The sequence below is a fragment of the Akebia trifoliata genome, chromosome 8 (genome assembly GCF_017979445.1).
Source record: "Akebia trifoliata isolate Shusen 1 chromosome 8, ASM1797944v1, whole genome shotgun sequence".
NCBI lineage: Eukaryota > Viridiplantae > Streptophyta > Magnoliopsida > Ranunculales > Lardizabalaceae > Akebia > Akebia trifoliata.
In genome coordinates, this window is record NC_141382.1 from 40,747,372 (window position 1) to 40,775,348 (window position 27,977).

The 27,977-nt window shown below is 37.3% G+C and overlaps 1 protein-coding gene across 1 annotated transcript; it reads left to right on the top strand.

Annotated features, from left to right (window-relative positions):
- The first annotated feature begins 276 nt into the window (after nt 1-276).
- On the top strand, nt 277-27,554 carry LOC147396833 (wax ester synthase/diacylglycerol acyltransferase 11-like). The gene is made up of 4 exons (XM_086451080.1): nt 277-1,137; nt 24,686-25,030; nt 25,108-25,245; nt 27,227-27,554. Exons 1-4 carry the CDS (start codon nt 349-351, stop codon nt 27,374-27,376), a joined length of 1,422 nt encoding a protein of 473 aa, XP_086307206.1. The 5' UTR covers nt 277-348; the 3' UTR covers nt 27,377-27,554.
- Nucleotides 27,555-27,977: the final 423 nt, after the last annotated feature.

Consider the following 27,977-nt stretch of genomic DNA (forward strand, 5'->3'; position numbering starts at 1 on the left):
CACGTGGGGAGTCATGTTATCATGACTCTTGTAAATCAATCCAGTTGGACCTGTTCCGGGCATGAGTCCGGTCCAGTTTTTAAAACACTGGTTTCTAACCCATCTTGGGAACAACACTCAAGTTGCCACTTTCACAAGATTGAAGATTATCATCTCTTCCAAGGTAGTTGTTGTATTCCAGCACCACATTAATACCATGCCATAGTTAATTTGGTAGTTCACATCTAGGTGAAGTAAAGTACTGTGTCAGCTTGAGAAATTTAATCCATACCAACAACTTCATGTTCAAGATCTGTTTTAAATTAAACATGGTGAGGAGGCAGAGAGGGAAGCATAGCAGAAGTTTCAATGGCTTCGAAAGGGGAAAAACAAGCACTAGTAGAAGAAGAAGAACAACAACAACAGCAAGAAGTTTTCATACCTCTTAGCCCAATGTCCCAATGTCTCAATAGTTCTACCATGTCTTTAACTGTCATCTCAGTTTTGGAATTCGAGATTCCCATAGACGAACATAAAATAATTGAAATTGCGAATAATGTACTCTTACCTAGTAACATACGCTTTCAATCCATCATTGATACTAATAAGAAGGACAAGGTTCGGTGGAAGAAGGTCGAGGTGAGAGTCGAAGACCATATTATTGTCCCTACGTTCCCTATAGGTTTATCGCGAGCTGACTACGAAGAACACTTAAGAGTATACTTGTCGAAGATAGCTGGTGAGCAGTTTTCAGAGGATCAACCTTTATGGGAATTCCATGTGATCAAGTACCCAACACTCACTGGTGCTTCATCTGCTGTGTTCAAGTTTAGCCATGCAATCGGAGATGGTTATTCCCTTGTTGGTGTACTTTCTAATGGATTGCAAAGGGCAGATAATCCTTCTCTTCCTCTCACTTTCCCAGCTATGTCTTTGAGATTAAATGAAGGGATGGGGAGTTTCTGCAGGGGCTTTTTTTCTAAGTTGAGTAACACTGTTTTTGATTTGACTTTCAACTTTCTGAGGGGTACAGTTTTAGAAGACTCGACGAGTGCAATTCGATCAGGGAAGCCTGGAGTTGAATTCGAACCAATGGATATCTCGTCCATCAATGTATCCCTTGAGCTTATCAAACAAGTTCAATCCAAGGTTGGAGGGGTAAGTTTCCTTGAGCACTTTTTTTTTTTGTAAAACAGGATCAGCATTATTTCTGGAAGTTATTCATTTTAATTCTAAAAATGGATTTACCATTTTCTGAATTAATTTTTCTTTAACTCCTGGTAGCAATAATTAAATGAATCTTATGTGCTACACCGGCCTTGTGCTTTTTTAAACAAATTGCATCATAGATCGAGTATGCATTATAGTATCAGTTATGTAGTATCGTATTTAGATATATGGATATGCAGTTATGCCACTATGTTAAAAAAGCCCATATTTGACGGTCTCAGCCCGTCAAATTTTGAGAAATTTGATGGACCATCTCATCAAATATGCCTGTCAAATATTTTCTTGTAGATTCTTTTTTTTTTACGGTCTTTAACTATCAAATCATTGGAGAATGAGTCTCAAAAAAAGAAAATTCATAGAGTATGCACGTCGAATATGGAGGTTTAACAAATAATAGGACGATCCTCTAATTCACCGATCACAATAAATGAAATAGTAATAAAAAAATAAAACAAAAATCATAAAACAAACTCCAAATTAAACTAAACAAATCAAAATTCATATTATATATTGAAATTCCATTACTAAACAAGCTCTAATTGAAGCAATTGGACACTTATAAATGAAATTACGTAACATAATTTCTTAAAAATAAAACACAATTATAAGCAAATGGTCGTGATGCCTTTGATCTCTTCTGGCTCTCTTTGCTCTATCGTATCCTCTTATTTTCCTCTAGATTTGGCTTTTCCCTACATTGCCATTATTCTCAAAGAAATCCTACTAACGCTCTCATACCTACACATAAAAGATTTGGTATATTGAGATATCAACTCAAAGTAAACAATAAGAAATATTATATGAAGCCAAAATACTATCAAGATTTTCAAGAACTGTATATTTATAAATATTAGTAGCAAATCGAAAAACAAGTCGATAGACAACCAATTCCAGGCTAACTTGATTAGTTGTAATCAAGCAGTCCTCCACTAATGAAGAACAACTATAAGTAACCATAACCCACTAGCAAAAGAACCAGTTATTTTGATATGCCACAACCAATGTTCATTGCTCAATACTTAGAAAAGACACAAAGAAAATGCCAATAGTAGCTAGTTTAAAACTTAGTTACCGAAAGTGCTAGAACATGGTTTTATGTTGGGAGTGGCCTAAAGTGCTACAATGGATCTATGTTGGGAGTGTGAGAATCATCAAAAAGTAGAAATTGAACTATTTTAAGTGTTCATTTATGGGTAAGATGGCCAAACCAACATGTCTAAGCCAATTCAAACCAAGCACCACAGATTCTTTTTACGGGTGGGAAAAAGTAGCTTGACATCATATGAAATTTGGTGGCGAAATTCCTAATGGTTTTAGGTGGAAGATGGGAAAAAAGATTTTTTCCTCAATTCAAGAGATCCAACTGAACTCATATCATCAGGGAGTTCAGTTGACCTTGATAATTAAGAAAATAAATAGAAACAATTTCAAAACTAAGATATATGAACCTAAAAGATCCAAGTGTGAGATTTCAAAGAAAATTTCCTAAGTTCAAATCATATGCTAACCTTATTGAAGGAAAGTCTCAAGTGAGACTATAAGAACAAGTCATTTGAGAATAACAAATAGCCCAAACCCAATTTCAAGAAATCTAAGAAACAAGATTTTCACCTAATCAATAAATGTCCAAATTAATTAATTTTGGCATATACAAATTATTCACGAATTCGGGAAATATAATTGTTAAAGTTTTGAACCTAAATGGACTGAGATATTTAATGGAAGGCCTTCGCCAAATCCACCATCTACCTTCTGACCCCACAATCCACTATTTCATGTAGGATCTGCTTGAACCAACTTGCGGCATCTGGGTGTGTCAAATCCAACATCCCGATCTCAAATCCTGTATTTGGAACTGTGCTTGTTTCTCCATTCTTGTCTTTCACTAATATGCCCAAGTTTTTGGCTTTGTCGAAGAGGTTTCACTTTCTATTTGGCTTTTCATGAGTTTGCGATAGTGAGCAAAAGCTTCAACAAACTGTTGAAAGTAGCCTCCAATAGGAATGTAAAGATGGTTTTAACATCATGTTATTCGTTTTAGCATCGACAAGGGAGAAGATGAGTACCGGAGCTAAACAAGGATTGTAGTAAGTCATCATTTGAATATCGTGGGTATATAGGTCTTTCACTAGTTTCTGCCATCCTTCATATCGTGTTGTGTCCACTTCTTAGTTCCACCAGAGCTGTGAGCCGAATACCGTTTGCCTCTGCCCCACCGAATCCTACATGACAACCATTACACATAACACAAGACACACAATACACAAATATACATGACACATGAACATGAATTGACAAATATATGTGTTGTGATATATTTCTTGTATCTAGTTGGTGATTGACAACCATGAAAGTACTAAATACTTATACTCAAATTAGGGTCTTGGGGAGAGGGAAATTGAACATAAAAACTAGTGTTTCAGGGATCTAGAAATTAGAGAGAGTGGAGAAACCTGGATTGTAATTTCTTAAAGTTTGTGAATCATTCTCAAGTCTCATGTCATCCATGGATATAGGCATACTACCAAATTGTAGAACTTGTAAAAAAATGAACTATGTATATTTTGCTCACAACAAATAACAATAAGAACACAAAAATTAAGGCACAAGTCAAGAAGCAAAATTATGCTTTCTAAATTTGAAATTGAACAAATAATTAAGTACCTAAAACATGCTTAAACATCCTTGTTTTTATTTTATACACTTTCAGCCCTCATCCTTAATGAGATCAAACATTCAAGTGGTTTTTTCACCTATTACTTCATTATATTAGTAGCTAGCAATAGACCATTCTAATCATGTGAGTCCCTTTAATGATATAAATCCACAGATAATAAATTCTAAAGGAGAGGTACCTAGATATTCTCTTTATAGTGAGGGTAGACAGAGTAAATAGAAGCTTCATGACCTTCAGCCTGCATCCAGCTACAACATCCCAAACCTATTATATGAAGAAGTAACATGAGCTCAACCAAATTAACTTTTTCCGCCAAAACCAAATAAAACTTCAAAGTTAATACCTTAATTGTCTTGTTATCACCACAATGGACAATGTAGAGTTGATTGTTGGGATGAGAAAAGGAAATATCATTAACTCCACCAATATGGGCATCAATCTACAACACACACAGTCAACAATCTGTATCTTGCTTAACTAAGAAAATAAAAACATCTACGCCACGTGGGATACCTCCAAATGTTGTCTCAATTCTCTGATTGGACTGTAAGTATATGTTTGAACAATGTGTTTCGAAAATGCAACACCTAGAAGATATGAGGAGGATATTTCTCGGAGCGATTGACACGTGGCAATCTTAGAAAATTGTGATCGATTCTCTGAATCAAGTGGAGAACACAACTAGCTGCATCAAAACTGACCTTTGTACGCACTCTATAAGAGTAGGTCGGATGCTTGTGAAACTTGTCAGATCAGATGTGACACTCCATATTTTATAGATCAGATGTGACAACCCCAACCTGACAGATCGATTGAAACTACTCTTGTCCTAACAAGTCAGGTGTAGCAACTCCTGCAACTGATAGATCAGGGAGTAGGCACAACTACTTCAACATAAATCATTGAAAGAATCCTGGGAAATCCGTGAGCCAGGAACTCTATAAATATCAGATAGCAACTTACACAAAAGGTTAGAAAAAATCTTTCTTGAGAGCACTTTATTAACTCGGCACTAAATTTCTAACTTGATCATCGGAGTGGTCCTGTTGCAGGCCATCCATTGAGCTAGGAATTTTCATGGAGCATCTCGAGATAGAGAAAAAAATTGCATTTACAATTTGGTGCCATCCGTGAGAACTTTACAAGATAAAAATGACTAGTATGGTGAGGGCAAGAGGTCAAGGACATGGAGAACCATCAAACCCTTACCAGTAGATCCACCTCTATCACCACAAGATCCAATGCTTGCGATGTATCATTTGTTAATAGAAATGAGAGTAGAGATGCGCAGGGGGTTAGAAAAGCAGAACAACGAGATCACAACGATATGGAGAGAAAACGAGGAGTTCAAACAGAGACTAGACGAGGGAACTGAGACAGGAGGAGGCTTAGAGGGAGAAGGTAGTTAGGGGCATATGCTCCGTGCAACAACCCGGACCGAGGGAGATCGAACTGTGGATTCGATAGCAATAAGATCACAACAGGGAAGTTCTAAAACACAGAATCCAATGATGAGGGGAAAAGTCAAAGAGATGCTGAAAATGAGAGATGAGGAACTTGCCCGAAGAAGAGATCTAGGACAGAGAGCTTGAAATACCATTCGGGAACTTAAGGAGATGTTGTTCTCACAAGCAATAATGAGCTCTCACCCCCCAAGAGCATTTCACCCATAGAAATTCGAACTCTACAACGGAACGAGAGATCCAATGGACCATATCCTCCACTACAAGAGCCAAATGGTCTTGTATCAGAACGACGATTCACTACTATGCAAACTCTTCCGTCAACCTTGAGGCAAGGAGCTATGTTGTGGTTCCAAGGGTTGGCTATTGGGTTAATAACGAGTTTTTCTAAGCTAGAAGAGATGTTTGTTAGACAATTCGTCCATTTGCGAAAAAAAAGTAGGAATGAACATGCTTTTTAACCTACGATAGGAGGTCGACGAGATATACACTTGTTTGTGACCCAATTTTGAACAAAGGTACTAGCTGTTGAAAGTATAGATGAGGCAAATGCTTGCATAGCTTATGTGGCGGCGATCATCCCCGAAACATGGTTGCATGAGTTACTGATAAACTTTGATCCCTCATAACTTGAGGATGTCTATGCAAAAGTTGAGAAGTACATCATGGTAGAGGAGTCGCTACAAGGAAAAAAGCCAACATCACAGACAGTTGCTAATAGTATAAAAAATCCAAAAAATTTGAAAGTCAAAATCGAGCTAGGTGATAAAGGTAACAAGAAGAGACGACGGGACCCGAAAGAGCAGTCGAGGTGGAAGAGAGGAAGGGTATATACTCCGCTCAACGAAAATCTATTAGTGATATTAAAGCACATACGCGACGACCTCGACTTCATACAACCACCTCAGGACTACCGAGAAAAGTCAAGAAACCCGTACTATGAGTACCACGGAGTAGAGGATCACTCGACCGATGACTGTTACAAGCTGCGGCATATCATATAAGATATGATCGAGGACAGAAAACTCAGGAGGTACGTGGCCCCTATATTTAGAGAAAGAAGAGAGGTACGGGGGGAAGAGAATCGAAAATCGCAACCTCAACTGCTTAAAGGGGAAAGACAACATGAACCCGAGAATCGTAGGATGGTGCACACTATCTCGGGGGTGCATGAGTAATGAAGATACGCCACGAGATCGGTGTCAACCAAGTGTCCTTGGGGTTAGTGAGGTATGGAGGTCGAATCTTGCCACGGGGGCTAGGCGATAGCATTCATGGAAGACGATCTTCGAAGTATAGCTATGCCTCATCAAGACGCACTTATCATAACACTTCTAGTTGACAATATAAACCTCAAAAGAATTCTGGTCGATGTAGGAAGCACGATATACATCTTTTTCCTAAGAACGACAAAAAAGATGGGGATCTCGGAGAGTATGTTACCAACTCAGACCACTGTGTTTGGATTCAACGGGGCCCCAACTAGATCAGTAGGAGAGATCACACTCCGTATAACAACATGAGCAAAGGTGGTTATGACAAGGTTCATAGTAATCGATTCAGATTCGGCATACAATGCCATTCTCGGGAGGAGGTGGATACATGAGATAAGACCTGTCCATTGACCTATCATCAGATAATCAGATTTTCGAGCAAAAATGAGGTGGTGGAGATCAAGGGAGACCAAGAGATGGCCCATAAGTGTATTTCTTTGGCCATAAAGCCCGTGAAGTATAATGGAACTGAGCCTCCGAAAAAGAGAAAAGCGCCACCTATCGAAGATGAGCACTTATAGAAATTACAGGAAGAATTGCGGAGAAAACGGGCAACGATAGTCGAGGTAGTAGAGCAAGTAGATCTCGGAGCTAGTAGGGAGCAATTGGTAAACATTGAAGCAATACTGTTGGAGGAAGAATGGGATGTGCTGGTGCAATTTCTTAGAACTAATAAAGATATTTTTGCATGGTCTTTTGAGGACATGCTAGGGATAGACCCCCTCATTGCCTGCCATCGATTAAATGTAGATAAGACATTTCACCCAGTGCGGCAAAAACCAAGGAGATTGTCGCCATGCCTAAGGCAGGGGATGAATGAGGAGATTGGCAAGCTTTTAAGGACAGGGTTCATCAAAGAAGTCGAATACCCCAAGTGGATAGCGAATGTAGTGGCAATACTAAGGATGGATGGGAGGGTCTGAGTGTGCATCGATTTCACCAACCTCAACAGAGCGTGCCTTAAAGATAACTTTCTTTTTTCAAGGATCGATAGATTAGTTGATGCTACATCGGGGCACAAAAGGATGTCCTTCATGGATGGATATTCGGGTTATAATGCTTCAAAATCATGCCTTTTGGGTTAAAGAATGCGGGGGCAACCTACTAGAAGCCGGTAACTAAAATGTTCAGAGACATGATTAACAGAACGGTTGAAGTTTACATCGACGATCTGCTAGTGAAAAGTAAAATAACAAAAGACTAACTCAAAGACCTTGAGGAGACGTTCGAGCGCCTAAGGGGATATCCAATGAGGTTAAAGCCAAAGAAATGCATGTTGGGGGTGTCATTCAGTAAGTTCTTCAGGCATATCATTACAAAGAAAGGGATTGCAGCAAACCCCGATTAGATTCGATCTTTGCTCGAGATGCCAAGTCTAAAGAACCTGAAGTAGGTACAAACTTTAGCTGGGAGGATAGTGACCTTGAACAGGTTCATTTCTCAAGTCTGGAACAGGTGTCATCAATTGTTCGACTTGTTGAAAAGAGAAAAAAGATTCGTGTGGAGCGAAGAATGTGAGAGAACCTTCCACAACTTGAAGAAGTACTTGGGACAGTCACCCATACTCAACACTCCAGAAAAATGGGAGAAATTGGGGATCTATTTAGCAATCACGACATTGTCCATCAGCTCGGTTCTATTTAAGGTAAACCTCGGACAAAAGTACATTATTTAGTACATTAACAAAATACTTGACCTGTCAGAAGTCAAGTATACAACGACTGAGAAAATCGGCCTATCCTTGGTTTACTAGGTTCACAAACTCTGACCTTATTTTCTGTCCCACTGAATCCAGGTAGTAACTGACCACCCATTGAAGGATATGATGTACAAGTTAGATAAGTCTAGGAAAATGGCAAGGTGGGCAGTAACTCTTGGAGAATACGATTTGAAGTTCGAGGGGCGAACAACTTTAAAGGGACATGTGTTGATAGATTTTCCAATTGAGGATCTTGACTGGGAAGAAGATGACAAAAATGATGAAACGATAGATGAGGCCGGCATTTAGAGCAACCAGGCATGGTGGATGATGTTTGTTGACAGATCGTCAAATTACATAGGGTCGGGCGTCGGAATAGTATTGGTAACCCCGAGCAATGATAGGCTTGAGAAAGTGTTGAAGCTCGGGTACAGGGCATTAAACAACGAGACAGAATATGAAGCCATCATAAATGGGCTCAAAATGGAGAAAGATCTCAAGATCGATAAACTTATGATGTTCATAGACTCCCAGCTAGTCGTAAATCAGTGCAACAGGGAGTATAAGGCTAAAGATGAGCGAATGGCGAAGTATCTAGCAGTAGTAAGAAAATAGCTTAGTTGGTTCACTGAGATCAAGATAAGTAGAATCTTGAGGGATGAGAACAGGTATGCAGATTTACTAGCGTCATTGTCTTAATGCTCGGAGATTAGAAATCTCGAGCTATACTAGTAGAATACCAGCAAAAAACATGCACTAACTGTCGGTTGGAGAAGTGTATGCAGGTCAGCGAGAAGTTAGGTTGGATGTAGAAATACAGAGAATACCTCTAGACAGAGACCCTCCCCTAGGATAAGAAAGAAGCCAAAAACCTCTTCTACAAGATCGGAAGGTACACACCCGTCGACGAAGAACTATACAAAATGTCGTTTGGAGGAACCCTCTTGAAATGCCTAAATATAGAAGAGTCCGAGTTGATGATGGTAGAAATACATGAAGAAATATGTGGTAATCATTCGGGAGGGTGATCATTGGCAAACAAAGTAGTAACTTAGGATTATTTTTGGCCACAAATTCAAGAAGATTGTAAGAGGTATATCAGGATGTGCAACAGGTGTCAGAGGTATGTGCAAATGAACCTTTAATTTGCTAATGAGCTTCATTCGATGATAGTTCTCTGCCCATTCTCAATTTGGGGAATGGATATCGTTAGACCCCTTCCTCGAGGAAAAGGGGTTAAACAGTTCATCTTGGTGGCAACATATTACTTCACCAAATGGGTCAAAGCTACCCCTCTCACTTAGATCAAGGAGGAAAAGGTTATTAAGTTCACATGGGAGTACATCATAACGCACTTCAAAATCCCTTATGTATTAATTTCAGACAACAGGACACAGTTTAAGGGGAGTACAGTCATATTATAGAGAGTATGAGATTTGTTCACTCTAATCATCTCCGAGGTATCTGCAGGGAAATGAACAAGTAAAAGATTCAGATAAGACTATCCTCGACAATTTGAAGAAAAGGTTAGCCGAGCATAAAGGGAGATAGGTAGAAGAATTGCATAGCGTACTATGGGCGTACCGAACAACACCTAGAAGGGCCACAGGGCTGACATTGTTTGCATTGGCATATGGGATGAAAGTTGTCATCCCTACTGAGGTACAAGTCCCCACCATCAAGAAGCAAGTAGTTGGAGCAAGCATAAACGAAGAAATGATAGCATGGAATCTGGATTGACTGGATGAAACTTGGGAGAGAGTAATGGAAATACTTGCATGGTATCAACAACAGTTGAAGAGGTCATACGACAGGAAAACACGAAGGAGAGAATTCAAAGTCAGGGACATAGTATTAAGGAAGGTATTCACCAACACAAAAGAACTTAATAGCGAAAAGCTGGGAGCTAATTAGGAGGGACTATACGTCGTTTGTAAAGTCAGAGAAGTAGGGGCGTATTATTTAAAAATAGTAGCAGGAGATGTAATCATGGCACCATGGAATGCCTTCAATCTCAAAATATACTATCAATAAAGCATCTTATCCCCAACATCTATTGCATTCTTTGATTCAGACTAAGCTTTGGTTTTTTATTGGCATCGAGCCCAACTATGTAGTTAGTTTAGCGAAAAAGTCTTGGCCCTTTACTAGCGCTGATCCTAATTGAGGAGTTGGTTTAGTGAAAAGCCTTGGCCCTTCACTGGTGTCAAGCCCAAATGAGAAGTTGGTTTAGCGAAAAGCCTTGGCTCTTCACTAGTGCCGAGCCCAAATGAGGAGTTGATTTAGCGAAAAGCTTTGGCCCTTTACTAGGCGTAAAAAGGCTTGGTGTGTTTTGGCAACCTAAGCTCGACCATATAAAGTTGGATTTGTTAAAATCTCTGGCAAGAGATTCTTTAAAATTTTGGCTTGCCCAAAAATTTTACTAAGTCAACAACTCGTATCGACCAAATTTGCATAACAAATGAAGGTCACGAAGTTCTTAGGAACATTTGTTTCAGAAACAAAGATTACAAATAAAAACGAACAAAAAAGTGAACTTTTCATTGATAAAATTTAGCTCTTACACATAGCAAAAGGTGATTCAAATACATGAAAAGTACAAAAAAAGAAACTAAATAAATTAAGTATCGACAGAATGATTGGCATCACCGGGAGCTTGCTTGATTGTTTGCTAGGAAGGGGTAGAATTATTCTTTTCAGACAGCTCGACCTTTTTCAATTTGGCCTTATGCTTGTTTTACGCCTTCTCTCATGCCGATTTTGAGGAGTCAAGCTCGGATTGAAGGGAGGCGAGTTGCTCTTCTAGCACTTTCTTTTTCTCGGCCTCTTTGACTTCAAGCTGACCTTTCAGCAAAGCAATGTCCCCCTTCGCCAAGGCAAAATTTTTCTTCACCAGTTCTAGCTCTGACCTTGTGTCGTCCAAAATAGCTTGGATCTTTAGAGAATGGGACGCGGTAGTGTTTATTTCGCTATGAAGCTTTTTTGTAAGCTCATTAGCCTTGTTACGATTGGTTAGCGCTATGTCTCTCGATTGACCGAGTTTGGCCACGACGTGCTGAACCTGAAAGTCATCGAATCATCGAAGTATGAATACTTGGCATATAAGTAATTAAAGGAAAATGAAATAGTTAAACAACTTATCGTGACCAGAGCTCAGAACGTGTCGTTGAAGAACCACATCGGATCCTAAATGAAGTGTCTATTAGTGGCCACCAGGTTCCTTAGAAGAACCGATGACTTGAATAAATTTCGCATTACCCAGGAGTTGGATAGCATGAAATCTTGATCCATGGTAGGATGGCCACCCACGATCGAGTTAACCACCCATGGAGAGGGAGGGAAGTCGTTGTCCCTGTAGCCCGACATCCCATTGTTGAGGCTGACGCCTGAGATAACTCGGTAGGGAGCGTGAAAGCGCCCTCGATCCGCGGGGGGTGCGGATCCACTTTTGACCCTTGAGGTTTGGGAGTCGCCACCTAGTTGTTAAGGACTAGGAACCAAACTGACTCTAAAAAAGGCAAACTAATCTACGAAAGAGAAAAAAAAAGTCCGGGGATCACGTTACGGGGTTGGAAGGTGTTAGGCACCAATCCCGCCCGGCCAAAGCCGGTCTCTACTAACTTTCCAAGTAAATCACATTGCTAAAAACCTAGATAGAAATAAAAATAAAAAAATCTGATACCTTTCCGATAGCAAGGATTTTGCTCCCTCAGATCTGACAAAAATAGCTTCTTGTTCCGTACTCCCTTGCTTTGTTCTGTCTCCGAATTTGATTTCGGATCTCCGAGATCAAGGTATCTCCTTGCTTTTGGATCTAAATTCTTCAAGTTTGTTGCGGATTTAGGGGTATTTTTGGAGGGCTTTTAGGTATTTTCTAGGCTAAAATTGAAGGAGGGATGTTAGGTAAGAAGTTGGGGCTCCAAAACTAGGGGTTTATGGGAGGCTAGGGGGGCTTCTAGACTTACTTCTCTTAGGGTTTATGATTTGATACGAAAATAGGGTGTGAGCACCTCTGTTTATAGATTTTTTTAGGGGTTGATTTGGATAGAGTTAGTATTTAATTAGAGTTCTTTTAATTAGAGTTGTGTTTTAGTTAGACTTGTTTTAGGTAGAATTGTGTTTTAATTAGAATTATTTTAGGTAGAATTATTATTTAGTTAAAACTCTATTAGATATAGTTATTATTTAATTAGAATTCTATTATGACTTTTGGTCTTATTTGATTGACTTTTAATATTTTGACTTTAGTATTAATTGATTGACTTTTAATATCTTGATTTCAGTCTTGCTTAATTGACTTTAATTTTGACTTTAGTCTCACTTGACTGACTTTAATACTTTGAATACAGTCTTGCTTGATTTACTTTTAATTTTTGGAGAACCCCCTCTAAAATATCTTTAATTCTTTGGACCCCCCAAATGGAGGAGTCCTTAAAGAAATATCCCACGAACCCTCAACAATTTTACTTGAAAGCCCGATTGATTGATTTTTTTAATTCAAAATTTTAAATTAATTTCATTAATGTTTCACTTTAATTATTTAATATTTTATTTATTAATTTCAAAATATTTAATTATGAAAATTGTGAAATTACCGTTTTACCCCCGGAGAGGACTTTTCACGTTTTAAGTCGGTTTTTAATGTTCTAGGATGTTTTAGAATCGATTTTTCGTAAGGAATTCAATGGAAATATTAGTTTGTGTCATTTATGAAGTTTTTTGTGTGAAATGGTCGTGAACTTTATGAGGGGCATTTTCGTAATTTTATCGAATTCTGTTAAAATTGGCGAAGTTATTTATTTGGTTTCGATTTGTTATTTTATGTGTTTGAGAAAGTTTTCCTAAGCATAACGTAGGCTCTAGGGTTGTTTTGATGTTAGGGGTATTTTGGTAATTTGATCATTTTTAGTGATTTTTATCATGAAGTTTCTTTTTGGTCTGCAAGATGATGATTTCTATGTGTCTGGAGTCGTATTTTCCTAGCGTAGTGTGGTTTCTAAGGTTTTATCAGTTATAGATACCTCATCCGGATTTCTGAAACATTTCTGGTAACGAAATAAAACAATGGAAATAACATCCATCATTGGGAATCATTGCGATCGGGTTGACGAGTTGATCAATCAGGTGAGTGCAAAAATGGGGTGTCTACAGAGTGGTAGGGCAATGGTGACCGTTGGTGGGGGAGGAGAAAAGGCTGCAAGAGCAACCATGTTCAAAGGTTGAGAGTTGGTACCCCTCTTAAGCCTTTTGAGAAGTGGTTGGTTGTTCTTTTCGTCCTCATCTCTAGCATCGGATGGAGGCACCTCTATCACCTCAGCCTTGGAATCATCGTAGTCAATGGTGGGGGTAGGGCGATTTGAGCGAAGAGACATGTCTTCGTCGTCAGAGGGTTGGGGATGTGGATTCTATCAACTTGGACAATAACCTCTTCCACAGAAGTCAACAAGGAGAAATGACTTAGTGGTGTGGTGATAAAGCTCAGGATTAGATAGCAAATGATATCACTATCGAATCCTCGATGTTATTGTCTTTGTTCGGGCATGCAATAATAAGAAAGATAGATTCAGAACCTTGTAGAACTACGTGAAAAATTAGAAGAATTAAAAGAGAGGAGATTCACCACGGCCATTAAAGGAATTGAACATGAAAGGGGGAAGCTTGTCTCCTCGTACGCTTTCCTACCGGCTAGTTAGCTTGATTAGGAACAATAACCATTCCTTGTCCAAGTTGGGGAGCTCGAACAAGGATGGCTTCCCTATCCTCTTTATTAAATAAAAGAATCATTACTTTTTGGGCAACCCCTTCAAGGCGGATTGGGTCTTGATGTCAAGGAGTCCGAGTTGTAGACCCTCGTCTAGCTGAGCTTTCATCTGCTCGAGACTATGGATTAAGTGGAAAAAATTTCTACTCATTTGGCTTAGGGCCCTCCGATAGAAATTCAGAACCTCCTAAGTTAGCTTACTTAACGGAACTCAGAGGCTTGCCTTAAGTTACCCCCAATATACCACGGTGGTACTGGTGAGAAATCTTGAGAAGATGTGGGCTCATTCGTGTAGGACATGCCCACATCACTATGGACAACATAAGCTTCCCTAACCTTAAACAACAGAAAATGTGTGGGGAAATAGGTTTTCCCCCTGGCCATTGGAAGGTGGAGAATTAAAACAAAATTTTTTTTTTTTAGGGGAGAGGGGAGAGGGTCTTGATCTCTAACCTTGACAGAGGGCAACTTGGGAAAAGAAACTTGGGAGCTTAAGGAGCTTGCAGGAACCTTGCTGGTGTCGAGCTTTGGGAAGTGCAGGAGTAGAAGGCAGGAAAGAAAATAAGAGAGTAGAGAAGCCGAAAGGTAAAAATAGAAAGTGAGAGGGGATGAAGTATATATAGGTCTGAGAAGCCTCGAGATGCGAAACCAAATCAAAGGCCAGGATGACCTCGAGGAATGAAGCAATTGATAACCACAACGCATTAAATGGCGTTGGAAACGAAGAAAAAGTATGAACAATGCGTGCGGAACCAGCTATCCCCAAAACGCCATGTGTGAGCAGTGCATAAACACGCAACGTAACGGAACAATCAGAAGCACACATCACGAGGGCAATAATTACATATGCCGTCTTCGAAGTCTGAACGATCAGATATTAGGAATTTACGCAATTAATGAGAAAGTCAGACAAAACAACCAACTAGAGATTGCCACTTGTCGACAATATATAATCTTGAGGTCTCGGATCAAGATCCAAAACCTCGAGAGGGGGTATTGTGGAGGATATTTCTTGGAGCGATTGACACATGGCAATCTCAGAAAATCCTGACCGATTCTCTGAGTTGAATGGAGAACACACTGATTTGCATCAAAACCGACCTTCGCATGCACTCTATAAAAGTAGGTCGGATGCCTGTGAAACCTATCAGATCAGATATGATAACCCCAACTTGACAGATCGGTTGAAACTGCTCCTGCCCTGACCAGTCAGGTCTAGCAACTCCTGTAGCTGATAGATTAGGGAGTAGGCATAGCTACACCAACAGAAATCATTGAAAGGATCCTAGGAAATCCACGAGCTAGGAACTCTATAAATACCAGATAGCAATTTACACAAAAGGTTAGAAAAAATCTTCCTTGAGAGTACTTTATTAGTTTAGCACTAAATTTCTAACTTAATTGTCAGAGTCACAATGTGAAAAAGACATAAATTTGACAGCCTCGGGCTGTTAAATTTCATAAAATTCAATGGACCAAGAGGCCGAATTGGCGTCGAATTTTTCATTATCATGTTTTTTTTCAACTGCTTGAAACTATCAAATTAATAAAGGATGGGAGAAATTCGACAGTTTTAAGCCGTCAAATCTGGGAACATCAAGAATTTCGATGGTTTTAGATTGTCAAAATTCAATTTTTATAATTCATGAGCCTTGGCCAGTCAATTTTTTCTGTCGAATTTTTCAGTTTTCATGTAGTGAGTGGTCCTGTTGTAGGCCATCCACCGAGCTAGGAATTCTCAAGGAAGATCTTGAGGTAGAGCAAAAAATTACATCTACAAGATACAAGATAAAGTAATAGATCTGAAGGAAAGAAATAACATATAAAACTAAGAGACACAAGTGATAACAAGGAAAATTTTAGCTTGTACCAAGTATAGATCCATCTAGTCCCTAAACGTAGCGATTAACAAATACCAAGGCATCTTTCCTCATTGATGCCTGAAAAATTAACCTAGATCAATTATAAATATATTTATACCACGGTTCTCTATCTAGTGACCTAATTCAACTGGTATGGATTGGTACTATTGAGATTTAATGGTGTTTGACCCCATAAAGATATAAGATAAAGTAACTACATGCAATGGCATTGAACGAGCTAAGATATCTCAAACCTCAAAACGTTTATATGCTAGCATTTCTCGAGATCCAACTTCCTAAATCGCAATGTCACCAACATTTGTCCCAACTAAAACATAAAATTAGAACAAGACTGAGTTCAACAATAAAAACCAGTGTTATGGCCCAAAATAAATAAATTACATGCCAAAATCTAAAAGGAAATTCGAAAAGCAGTTGTTCAAGTAGCAAACCTAGAAGAATGGTCTGTTGATGTGGATGAAAATCCATGCTCATGACATTAGATCCTTGGTTAAGGGTCCGCACAACAGTTTTAGGGGCGTCATCTAGTGAATACGCACTGTGAGGATGTGTTACACCAAAAACCGACACCTAGACACTCAATATTTTAGCATGTTGATTATACAGAGATAAATATATGAACAGACACTTCAATCATCCAATGTGCAAATCAATGTTTTCAACAGTGAAGAATATACAAGGCTTTTTTCCTTTATGAGGTGAGGCATAAAACTTAAAACAATAGGAGGTGTAAACCTTGAATTGTTCTCAAAAGAAACTTTGAAATATTCATCTATCGTACATATAAACTCAAAAATATGAATCGGCTACCAAAAACGAAATAAGTAAAAAGTTCTGAGTTGTAAGACTTGAATTGTTCTTAAAAGAAGCACTTTAAAATATACAAATTTAAATAAATTAACCCGCTTCAAAAAAATAAATTAATAAATAAGCAACAAAAAAGAAGTTAGGTTTGCTGAGATGTAAGGCTCGATTGATCAGAAAAGAAGCGCCTTCAAAAATTCACATAACGTAACATACAAATTTAAATAAATGAATCAGCTAGATAAGAAACAAAATAACAAAAATAGAAGTCAGAACCTCTTCCAATTCTACATAAGCCATTGTGTTAATGCATTACAAAAGAAGATAAAATAAAATAAAAACATTATTACTCGTGTCGTGTACTACCATGGTGGTAGGTTTCACATATTGAGGTAATGGGTGATGGATCATATTCTAAAAATTCATTCCAATCTGAGTTCAATGCAACTAAACAGATTCAAAATCAGATCTATGTGAAATATACAATACTTAATTATAATATCATTACCACACATCTCATTTCATTAATTTACATGCAATGTTTTGGTTGAAAAATGTCGTACAGATTTTTTTTCCCACCACTAAGTTATCGATAAAAATGGAAAGTCACATGTACATGGGATGGGACCGGGCTCAATGACACGATACAATAACGATCTTTGGTTTGAAGGTTTGGATTTTGGCTAAAGGCATGAAAAAGAAAAATTGGTCTGAAAAGCCTAAAACTTCTCACAAGGATAAGGCTTTAATGGTTCATTATCATGGACCTAACCCTTCGTCATGTATAGCGCCGATGCAACTTAAAGTTTTAAACTAATCTTCTTGATGAAGCAGAAGTCAATTTGATGCTCCAAAATGAATTAGAAGTTACCCATTAACCCAACTCTCTTAGGCAATGAGACACACATAAGGCAACACACACAAATATACAAAGTGCTTAGAATCTTAAAGTTTTTACTCACTCAAGCATATGTACAATGAGACACTCATCCCCTAATATAGGAAGGAGGAGGCGGACAACTAAGATCAAACCACATAAGATGAGCTTAGACTCATAGCTCAGTTGATTTGTCACAATGCAAAACAACTTTGAGGTTGTACGTTCAAGTCCAGCTAATTCATTAAAACACACACACAGACACACACACACACACACAATATCAATTCAATGGTACATGAACGCTAGAATTCTCTATAAAAAATCATCGAAGCAAATTTCTATACTCAACCTATAAATAGATTCTCTATTTATGTACAACATGGAATTCTTTAGAAACTATGGTGCAGTTGAAGAACCCTCCACACTCGTCTTGAATAATCTACCTAACTCTAGTATTCTCCAAACTCTTCTAAATCATTCTAGCTTTTCCACAACTTGTCGAAATGGGTAAATCTCATGGCAGAAATCCAAAGCTAAGTTATTCACAATTTCATATATGTATTTAATGTCCAAATCCAAATTCCAAACTCATTCAAATCAAATTACATGCTTCAAAATATAGGAATCTATCGGTATCGAGATTGATGCGAAACATTGAGTTTATCCAAATGTATGCAGTACTGTTTATTTCCTTGACTGAAACATTCCTCCAAAACGATATTTTAAATCTTTTAGAATTATAACTCAACTACATCCATAGTTTCACTCTTGCAACTTTAGGAGATCTTGATTCACTTGAACTAAACAATTCATCTTCTCTCCTATGTAATATTCTTCATTTTTTTTTCTTTTTTGGTTTCATAATTCATAGTGAAACCTATGTGTAATCAAAGGATTATATTAGATTGGTCAGCACACCCTTATGTTTTGAACCAATTTCGAAAAACTCAATCAATATTAAATATCTATGAGAAAAATGAAATTAGTCCAGACTTGACTTGCATTAGGATTTTGATGCACTACTTCACTTTGGGTTTGAAGTTTACAAGTTTACAAATTTTCAATCCAAATCTAAATATATCGTATAAAAAATCTAAATCTTCAATCCAAATATAAATATATCAGATAAAAAATCCTAATACAATTTATATAAAGAAAAGAGGGATTAGAGAGAGTACCTAGTCCGAAGTCGCAATGATTCTTGGTTTGTCGCGTGAGCTGATGCAGCAGGTGACTGTGCCTTTGTGACCAATGTGATCACTTTAAGCTATCAGAGACAGGTAGCGAGATCAATAGATCACTTTGAGAAATTAGAGATGAGATACAGAGAGAACGAGGATCAGATCTAGATCGAGATCGATCTATCAAATAGAGTGGGAGATGAGATCTATCAAGGGAGATAGATCGAGAGAGAGATATAGAGAGGTCAATCGAGATCGAGAGAGACAGAGATAGAGGGGTAAATTGAGAGAGAGACTGTGAGAGAGAGATGGAGAGGTCAATTGATCGAGAGAGAGAAAGAAATAGCAAGGTTGATCGAGAGAGAGACTGTGAGAGAGAGATGGAGAGGTTGATCAGGAGAGACAGTGAGAGAGAGATAGAGGGAAAGAGAGAGAGATGAGATCAAGAGAGAGATAGTGAGAGAGAGATCGATAAAGAGACTGAAAACATGGTCGAAAGGCAACAAAATTTTGGGATTTAAAATTCGTCGGGCTAGGCCCAACAAATTTTTTGATTAAAATTTGGGATTTTCACGTAGTGTGCACAAAATCATATTATTTAGAGTCGTGATGAATGCACGCAATTTTGGTACATGTTTGACATGGCAAGGGCACAAAACTATAGATCTTTTTCATCAAGATACACATGAAAAAGATGTGTGGTTCTGTGCCCTTGCCATGTTAGCTGCATACCCAAATCGCATGCATCCAACGTTATTATATTATTTAGGATTAGAAGATCAAAGTACTAAGGGTAATTATGTTGCACTGTATTAAGTTGAGTCGTGATAAGTTGACTCCCCTACATACTAAAACTACTCTCTTGACGTGGAATGTGCTAGAATCATATATTTTATGCCTCGGGATACACATCTGCACATCCCCATAAATATGTGCAGTTGTGTATCCCAAGGGAAAAAAGATCTATGATTCTAGCACATGCCACATCAAGAGAGTATTTTCAGTATGCTATGTGGGGGAGTCAGAAAATCATTACTCTATTAAGTTGGATGGAGATAGATTGAATCATGTTGATGTATTTCGGGTAGTTATATAACTAAATATATTCCACTTCCACTATGTGAAAACTGAAAATTTTGATAGGAAAATTTGACAGGCCCAAGGCCACAAATTTTAGAAAGCCAATTTTGACGGCCTATGGCCGTTAAAATTTTTGATAATCCCCAATTCAATGGTTTAAAGCCATCAAATTTCTCCCCATCCTCCATTAATTTAATGGCTTCGGACCGTCAGCAAAGAAAATTTGACAATGAAAATTTTGACGCCTTAGTCCGTCGAATCTTATGAAATTCGAGGGCCTTAGGCCGTCAAATATAGGCTTTTTTCATTTTGTGTTCTCTATTCAATAACAATCTCATTGGAGATCAAATGCATCCAGATATTCACATAATCTTTAATATTTACTTGTTAAGATAGGCTAAACTCATTCTTAAAGCTTTCAAATTAAACACAATTGTTTGTAAGTGTGAGTGCCTAAGTGAGTTATTGTGACTATTAGGACACTTTGATAAGGCTGACTTGAGCTAGATCACGAGGATTAGCTGGAGTGCCGAATGGGCACTCGATAACAAGGGGATAGGTCAATGCACCCGGCTTTGTTGAGCACAATGATCTCATGTGCTGTCTTTCTGTTGGTAGTGTTGACACTGCTGACAAATATTTACTCAATTTAAATCCATTGAGTTGCACTCCTACCTAATTGATTTTTTTTTTGATTGATAAGCTGGGGTTAAAGGGACCCCTACCTAAAAAACACTACTAACGAGTGTAGATACAAGATAAATCATCTGCTACTAATTGTTAATTCATCAAATATCATTCTCTCAGCTTTTTTCTTGACACAACAAAACAATCCAATTCTTTCAAATCTTCATGTGGTCTCGCTGTTCACCATCCAAATTTTTTCAAACTGATCAAGATCTGAAAATAAAAAAGATAAAAATGGTTTACAATCCTTATCCCTTCGTCCTAACTACAACAAAATGCAATTCTCAATTCATTAGCTTAAAAGCTTTTTGCGATGCTATCAATTATAGCCAATCTAAACTCTCATTGAGGACCTGCTTAGAGGTTGCACACATGCTTTGGATGTACCAGTGGCATGGTGATAGAGAATGACGGCCAAGCTTATCGACATTCATTGCATTAGAAAGATCTCTTTTGTTAGCTAAAACCAGTAGAAAGACATCTCACAACTCATCCTCATTTAATCCTTGCCAAACACACTCCATTGTCACAATAATCAACAATCTACATTGCCAATTCCATTACTATTGTCAAGCAACTCCAAGACTTACTTTCCAAGGAATTGGGCCCACTACATCCAAGCCTTTCACTAGTGGTTGCCACATCCAAACTTCTCTTTCACGTTTGCTTATTGATTCCAAATTTCATCTTATCTCCAAATCAGTCCTAGCTTACTTAGGGATTTGATTAATCAAGACCCAGAGCCCATTGATTCATATTGAGCCCAATTTTCATTTTAAGGCCCAATTGAAGCCATTTCCAATGACCAACCCACGATGGAGCGTGCCCTGTTTATAATCCATTATTGTAAACCATTTGGATAATTTCATCACTCTCGAATTAGAATCCTTTGGTTTTGATTTAGCCTAAACCAATAATGGCCCAATCAAGGCCTATATGAGTTGAGCATATTATTCTTCGTCTTCTAGAAACATTGGTACATCATACATCTTCTTTTTTTAATTAACAACAAATGAGGAGAAACACTTTTTTTAATCAAGAAACATAATTGGCAACCAGATCCATAAACAAATTAGTGATGATCTCCAACAAGCACAATAGATGTTTTTGACTACTTATCAACAATCGATTCTTGGCCCAAAGGGCATTTTTAATCAATTGTACGTTCTCTATTTAAAGGGATATGCGATTATGTTATAGTAATTTTTATGCAATGCAATTGATGATGATTAATAGAGGTTTTAGAGAGAGAAGCTCTGGGATTTTCTAGAAGGAGAAAGTTTGTGAGGTTGCTTGGGGTGGCTCTATACTTAAGATCGATTTCTAGGAACTTCATAGCCCTTGGGGGACTGCCCCCCTAACTGTTGAATGGAAGCCGTGACCGTGTAAGGAATATATGACTTTTGATCACAACAAGGAGCAATGTGATAACAAGGAAGTGAAGAAAGAAATTCAGAAGGAGAAAGTAGATGACGTGGTTGTGTGATTGGGAGGGAAAGATGACGTGTCTGCAAATGTGGCTGTACATGCGGCATATAAGGTTGATGTGGTTGTCCAACTCATTAAAGTTTTTTCGGCTGAAGAGAATAGTCTAGCTATCATCGCATGTGATAACATGATGGATAAGGATTGTAGCATAACCGAACAACCTAAGGTAGCGCTGAAATTGGCAGCAGTTTCTTCAATTACTCTCAAATAAAATCAAATCCTGCAGATTTGAATGTGGGCAGGGAATTTGTCAAGGATAAATCTGGTGGGAAACATACTCCTAATGAAATTCGGATAGTCGAAATCTAAGAAGAGGATCTGTCAAAAAATTTAGTGCAAATCGAAAATCCCTTAGGTGTGTTGGACCCTGATTTGAGGGACAATTATCAAGATGAGAATGTGGAAATGGGTAGTTTGAATACTTCTGGAATTTGAACCCGAATTGTCAAGTGTAGCAACTCCAGGAAAATATAAAAAAGGAGGCAAGAAGAAGAATAAAATTGAACCAGTGGTTACTAATAGAATCAGAGGAGACAATTACATTGTTCACTCCAAAGTTGTGAATCTCCACTAAGCTTGCTGAATTGCGAACAATTCAACCAAATTTATATCGGCAAAAGAGCAAACTCCATATGAACAAAGAATAAACCTGCCCCAATCATCTCTCAAAATCCACCCAAACACCGACCTCCCGTTAGTCATTGCTCCATCTGTGTTAACCTTGACAAATTATTCTTGCGGCCGAGACCATCTGCAAAAAAATAGGAATCCTCGCCTGGGGGGTGAAAGATCATATCTCCAGTTATGTGTTTTTTTACCAATCAGCCTCCGCCATACCTAAATCAGAGTATCGAATAATTAGCTCTTGAATAGTACCATTCAAGATTTGTTTTCGTTCTTAAAGACTCCTTCAAATATTTTTTTATTCCGTTCCCTCCAAACAAGATAAAAAAGAGCATTAGACGCTGCTTTAACCCAAATGCCAAAAGCTGTCTTGTTATCACATGCATTCTCCAAAACCATCATCATCCCTGAGCTTCGTTCCATATTATCAGAAAAAATTTCATACCGTCGCATTACAGATCCCCAAATCCAACCCAAAAATGTACATTTCCAGAAAATGTGTTCATTAGTCTGCCTATCTTTGCAACAAAGGACACATTTGGACGGAATCATAAATCCTCTCTGCAACAACTTCTCTATCGTCATTAGTTTATTTTGGATGGCTAACAATGCATGCATATAATGTCATAAGCTCCTTATGCCAAACAAACCTACTCCATCTAAACTGGTCTTGTTGCTCATGAATCACATACCAGGCACTTCACACCATGAATTTCCCATCAGCTGTAATATTCCACAACTAGAACAAGAGTTTAACATCATGTGCTTTTGAATTCTTTTGGAGGGAAGCAAATCGTGTGGCTAATTTTTTGGCTATGTAACTGAGGATGAGTTTGTTCCTCCTCAAGAGCTTGACGTGATTATGCTTGATGATTTACCTTGTAATTATCTTCGCTAGCATCATTAACGAAAGGGAGGGATGCCTCAAAACCACGCTTACCGATCAAAAGATAAAAAAAACATTTTACTATAAAATATAGCAAGATGCCAAGCATTTCATTATTTAGGATTAGGTCATGTAGTTATGATAGTTGTGTTGCACCGTATTAAGGTGTGAGAATATACTGAATCATGTTGATATTGTTTTATAAAGTACATGTATCCGATTTATTTATTTAAAAAAGAATCTCATCAGATCAAATATATCCGGATAATAATTTACATCCTTAATATTTTCATATTGTGTGTAGAAAAATACACTAACTGGTGGCACTCTTACGCATGATTTTGATAAAAAATAATAATATGGAATTCTTAGTGTATAGTAGTAATTAGGGCTAAGCTTCAGTTTTGTGAATATTTATGCATGTATTGTCATTCAAGCTACATAATGTTATTCAGATTTACATTGATGAGTAAAAGGGCTTTGTCATGAGGACCCACAACGTGACAAAAGCCTATATTTGACGGCCCAAGGCTGTCGAATTTCATAAATTTCACGGACCAAGACGTCAAAATTTTCGTTGTCAAATTAATTTTTTTCGATGGACCGAAACCATTAAATTAATGGAGGATGGGAGAAATTTGATGGCTCTAAGCCATCGAATTGGGGATCATAAAAAATTTCAATGGCCATAGGCCATCAAAATTCTCTTTCTAAAATTTGTGGGTTTTGACCCGTCGAATTTTCTTGTCACAATTTCCAGTTTTCACATAATGATCCATTGCTCATAATGTGCGCGTGCAAGTGTGTGTGTGTGTGTGTGTTCTTGATGCATGTGTACCCTTTGATGCACCATAGATGTGCTGTGTGATCACATTGTGAGTTGTCTTTTAAAATTTAGTTGTTAGAGTTTGGTTTCGAAACTTAATATATAATGGCTTTTCATAGGGAGTAAGTGACGCCTCATGGTGAAACAATATATCTACCCACATTAGTTACATTAATTATTTTTCTTGTATAACTGCTACTTCTTTTTGAGCTTAAGTAATTATGTTACAATTTTCATTACTTGCTCCCGTAATTGTCCGACAGACCGTGAATGATGTAATCATCGGGTTAATATATTACATGATTCACTTATACTCATTGAGGACAAAGCAAATTTCAAGCGCCAAACGTATGACCTTACAAGTAATGTTCAACAAAAGAATGTTGAAGGGGTATAAAAATATTGATGAAATGGTGAAGGCAAATATATGGGGCAACCAAGTGAGCTGTGTTTATACATCAATGCCCTCTTATACTCATATTGAAGAAGTTGATCCCCTACATTTCATGTTCAAAGCAAAGGAAGATATGAAGAGAAATAAAAATTCGATGTCTATTTTTCTCCATGACGCAATATTGACCACATACAGATGCATTACTGGACAAAAGGTTAGACTTCAATTCTATTTATTAGTAAAAAATTTGGAAGAAATTTTTTCTGCTAAGAGTGCGTTTTTTCACTGTAGGGGTTTGCTCAATTTGTCTATAAAAGTTTCAAGAACACAAGTTCCTTGATTTCAAATTTGATTGGTCCTAAGGAGAAAATGAAATTAGCGAACTGTCCAGTTAGTGGTTTCTATTTCATTGTGACAGGAATACCTCAGGTATTTAATATTCATCTATTATTTCCTTTCTTTTTTATTTCATAGAATAATATCTTACATAAGATTCTAATACGTTATTGTTTGAGTTTGATTGTAATTTTTTATGTTAATTAATACTTTAATTAATCTCTCCACTTAAAAAATTCATACTAAATAATGATACCTAATATAAATGTGTTTAGTTCCCATCTGATGAACTTCATCATTCACTAAGTTAATTTTACTTGAACTTTCATAGTAAATATCAACTCCATATTGTAGAAAATCAATGTCATTTATAAATCGGCAGCTTGGTTGGGTTCCCTCCAATTGAACTCCACACAAAATGATGCAAATCTGCTTCCGAGCATAGCAATTTGATATAGCAACACCTCACAGCTCAATGAGGCTTCTAATTCTCTATTGATGGCTTTTCTTGCATAGCTTGAATCCGAATAACAATAATTTTATCAAAATCTTTTGTAACAGCAAATCGGAGAGCTTAAATGATAGTGTGTAATTCTATGACCCATTACCATTGCCAATATATGTACTTTTTTTTAATCTCTTCAGATCACAACCAGCCCCCACCCCCGCTCCCCTTCCCTCAAAGAAAAAAAGAACAAAAATTCCGACCAAGAGAATCATCCCTTATCTCGTAACCATCAAAAAGCACCTTCACATCATCCATAATGTGCCAACGCATTTGAGACTGTTATAGATTGACTTTCCCTCAAAAGAAATTTGTTAGGCTCGCTCCATATATGAGAAATAGTTGTTGCTTATATAGGCCAAACAAAGCATCTCAACAACCTTTCTAGAAAATCGGACACTTTGGAGAATGATAATATTAAACATATCAAAATCGAGTATCATCTTAGTGCATTAAAGTTCCTGAAGGATTGACCTATATTCCTTGGATAGATAGATATGGTATGATAGCTAACTTCTTTACAAAAGGACCTTGGCTAAGAGTTTTCAAAGAGCATGTAATTGATAGTCTTTAATTACGCTAATTGAGTGATGAGTTATCTTCAAATGTTTTTATGTACTGGTTTAATACTCTCATTGATTATTCATAGTTGGCTATAATAAAAAAAAAATTCTTACACACAAATTTTGTGTCTGTGCTGTGAGAGACAATTTTTGTGTTCATGCAATGAGAGACAAATTTTGTGGTATAGTGATTTTGTTACTCAACCTGACAGGGTGACTCAAAAATTCAACTGACGTGTACCTGCAAGAACCATAGATTTTCCCTTGAGATACACTACTACACATCCCCATAAAACATGTGCAGTTGTGTATCTCGAGGGAAAAAATCTACGGTTCTGCACCTGCCACATCAGTGAGTTATTGAGTTACCCTGTCAGGTTGAGTTACAAAATCATCACTCAATTTTGAGTCTATGCAATGAGATTATATATGAAGTTGAGACATTTACTGGACAGACCTATCTGTTCAATTTTTATTACAAAAACTCCTTACTTTACTAACTTTGTATATATGAAGTAGGACAATATGAGAATGGGCATGAGGGATGTGCATTGCTCTTATGCCACTTGTAAGAAAGATCAAACTCTTAAGTTCAATTATAGTGCTAATTTGGAGATAGATGAGTTGTCCTACTGTCAAATGGGAATACTTGTACATTCATGATCCACTATACAATGAAAATTGAAGTGATACATAATCGAATCCCTTTATACAATGTTATAAAAAATAAAATAATAATAATAAAAGATTACACACTCGACTTTTAAAGGTTGCAATACTAACAGAAGCTTTTTCTAAAACTTACTAGTTATACGTGCAGAGAAAGTAAGAAAATTTTAAACTTCCTATAATAATAATAATAAATATTTAATTAATTAGTATATATATATATATATATATATATATATATATTATATATATATATATATATATGTTGCCTTATTATCTTCTCTTCTTGCATGAATATCTAAGATATGGTTCAATTTGGTGTGTAATTGGTTTGCAGAGTCTTCGTTTTACAGTAGTTTCTTACATGGGACAGCTAAAGCTGGTGACAACAATGCAAAGGGAATTTATTAATTCCCGGATTTTTACTTCTTGCATGAATGAAGCTTTTGAAAAGACTTTTGAAGCAGCTAGCAAAAAGGAGAACTAACCAGTATAATTCAAAAGATTTACTTAGGGAGTGATCCGAGATGCCTATAATACCTCCATCTTTATTTCTATTTTTGATTGATCTGACAATAATATATTACTATCAAATTCTTAAGCTAGTTTATGCTACGGTGCTTCTATGTGAAAACTAAAAAATTCAACAGGAAAATTTGACGGTTCAAGGCCTATGAATTTTAAAAATCAAAATTTGATGGCCTAGGGCCATTGTAACTTGCGATTTTCCCTAGATTCGATGGCTTAGAGTCATCAAACTTTTCTCATCCTTCATTAATTTGACGGCTTTGATTTGATGAAGGAAAAAATTCGACAATGGAAATTTTGACGCCATGGTCCGTCAAAATTTTCAAAATTCAACAGCCTTGGCCCGTCAAATATGAACTTTTTTCACATTGTGTTGGTTGGTCCACCAGCCCAACATATTTCATAAATATATGGCCCACAAAAACAATGGCTCAAAAAATGAATGATCATGACCCCTTTAATTAATGGGGCTATGCTGTTATCCAGTAATTTTATTTATTTTTACTTAAAAGTAATGGGATTTTTTGGAATTTATGTTCTCATCTGATGAAATAATGTCG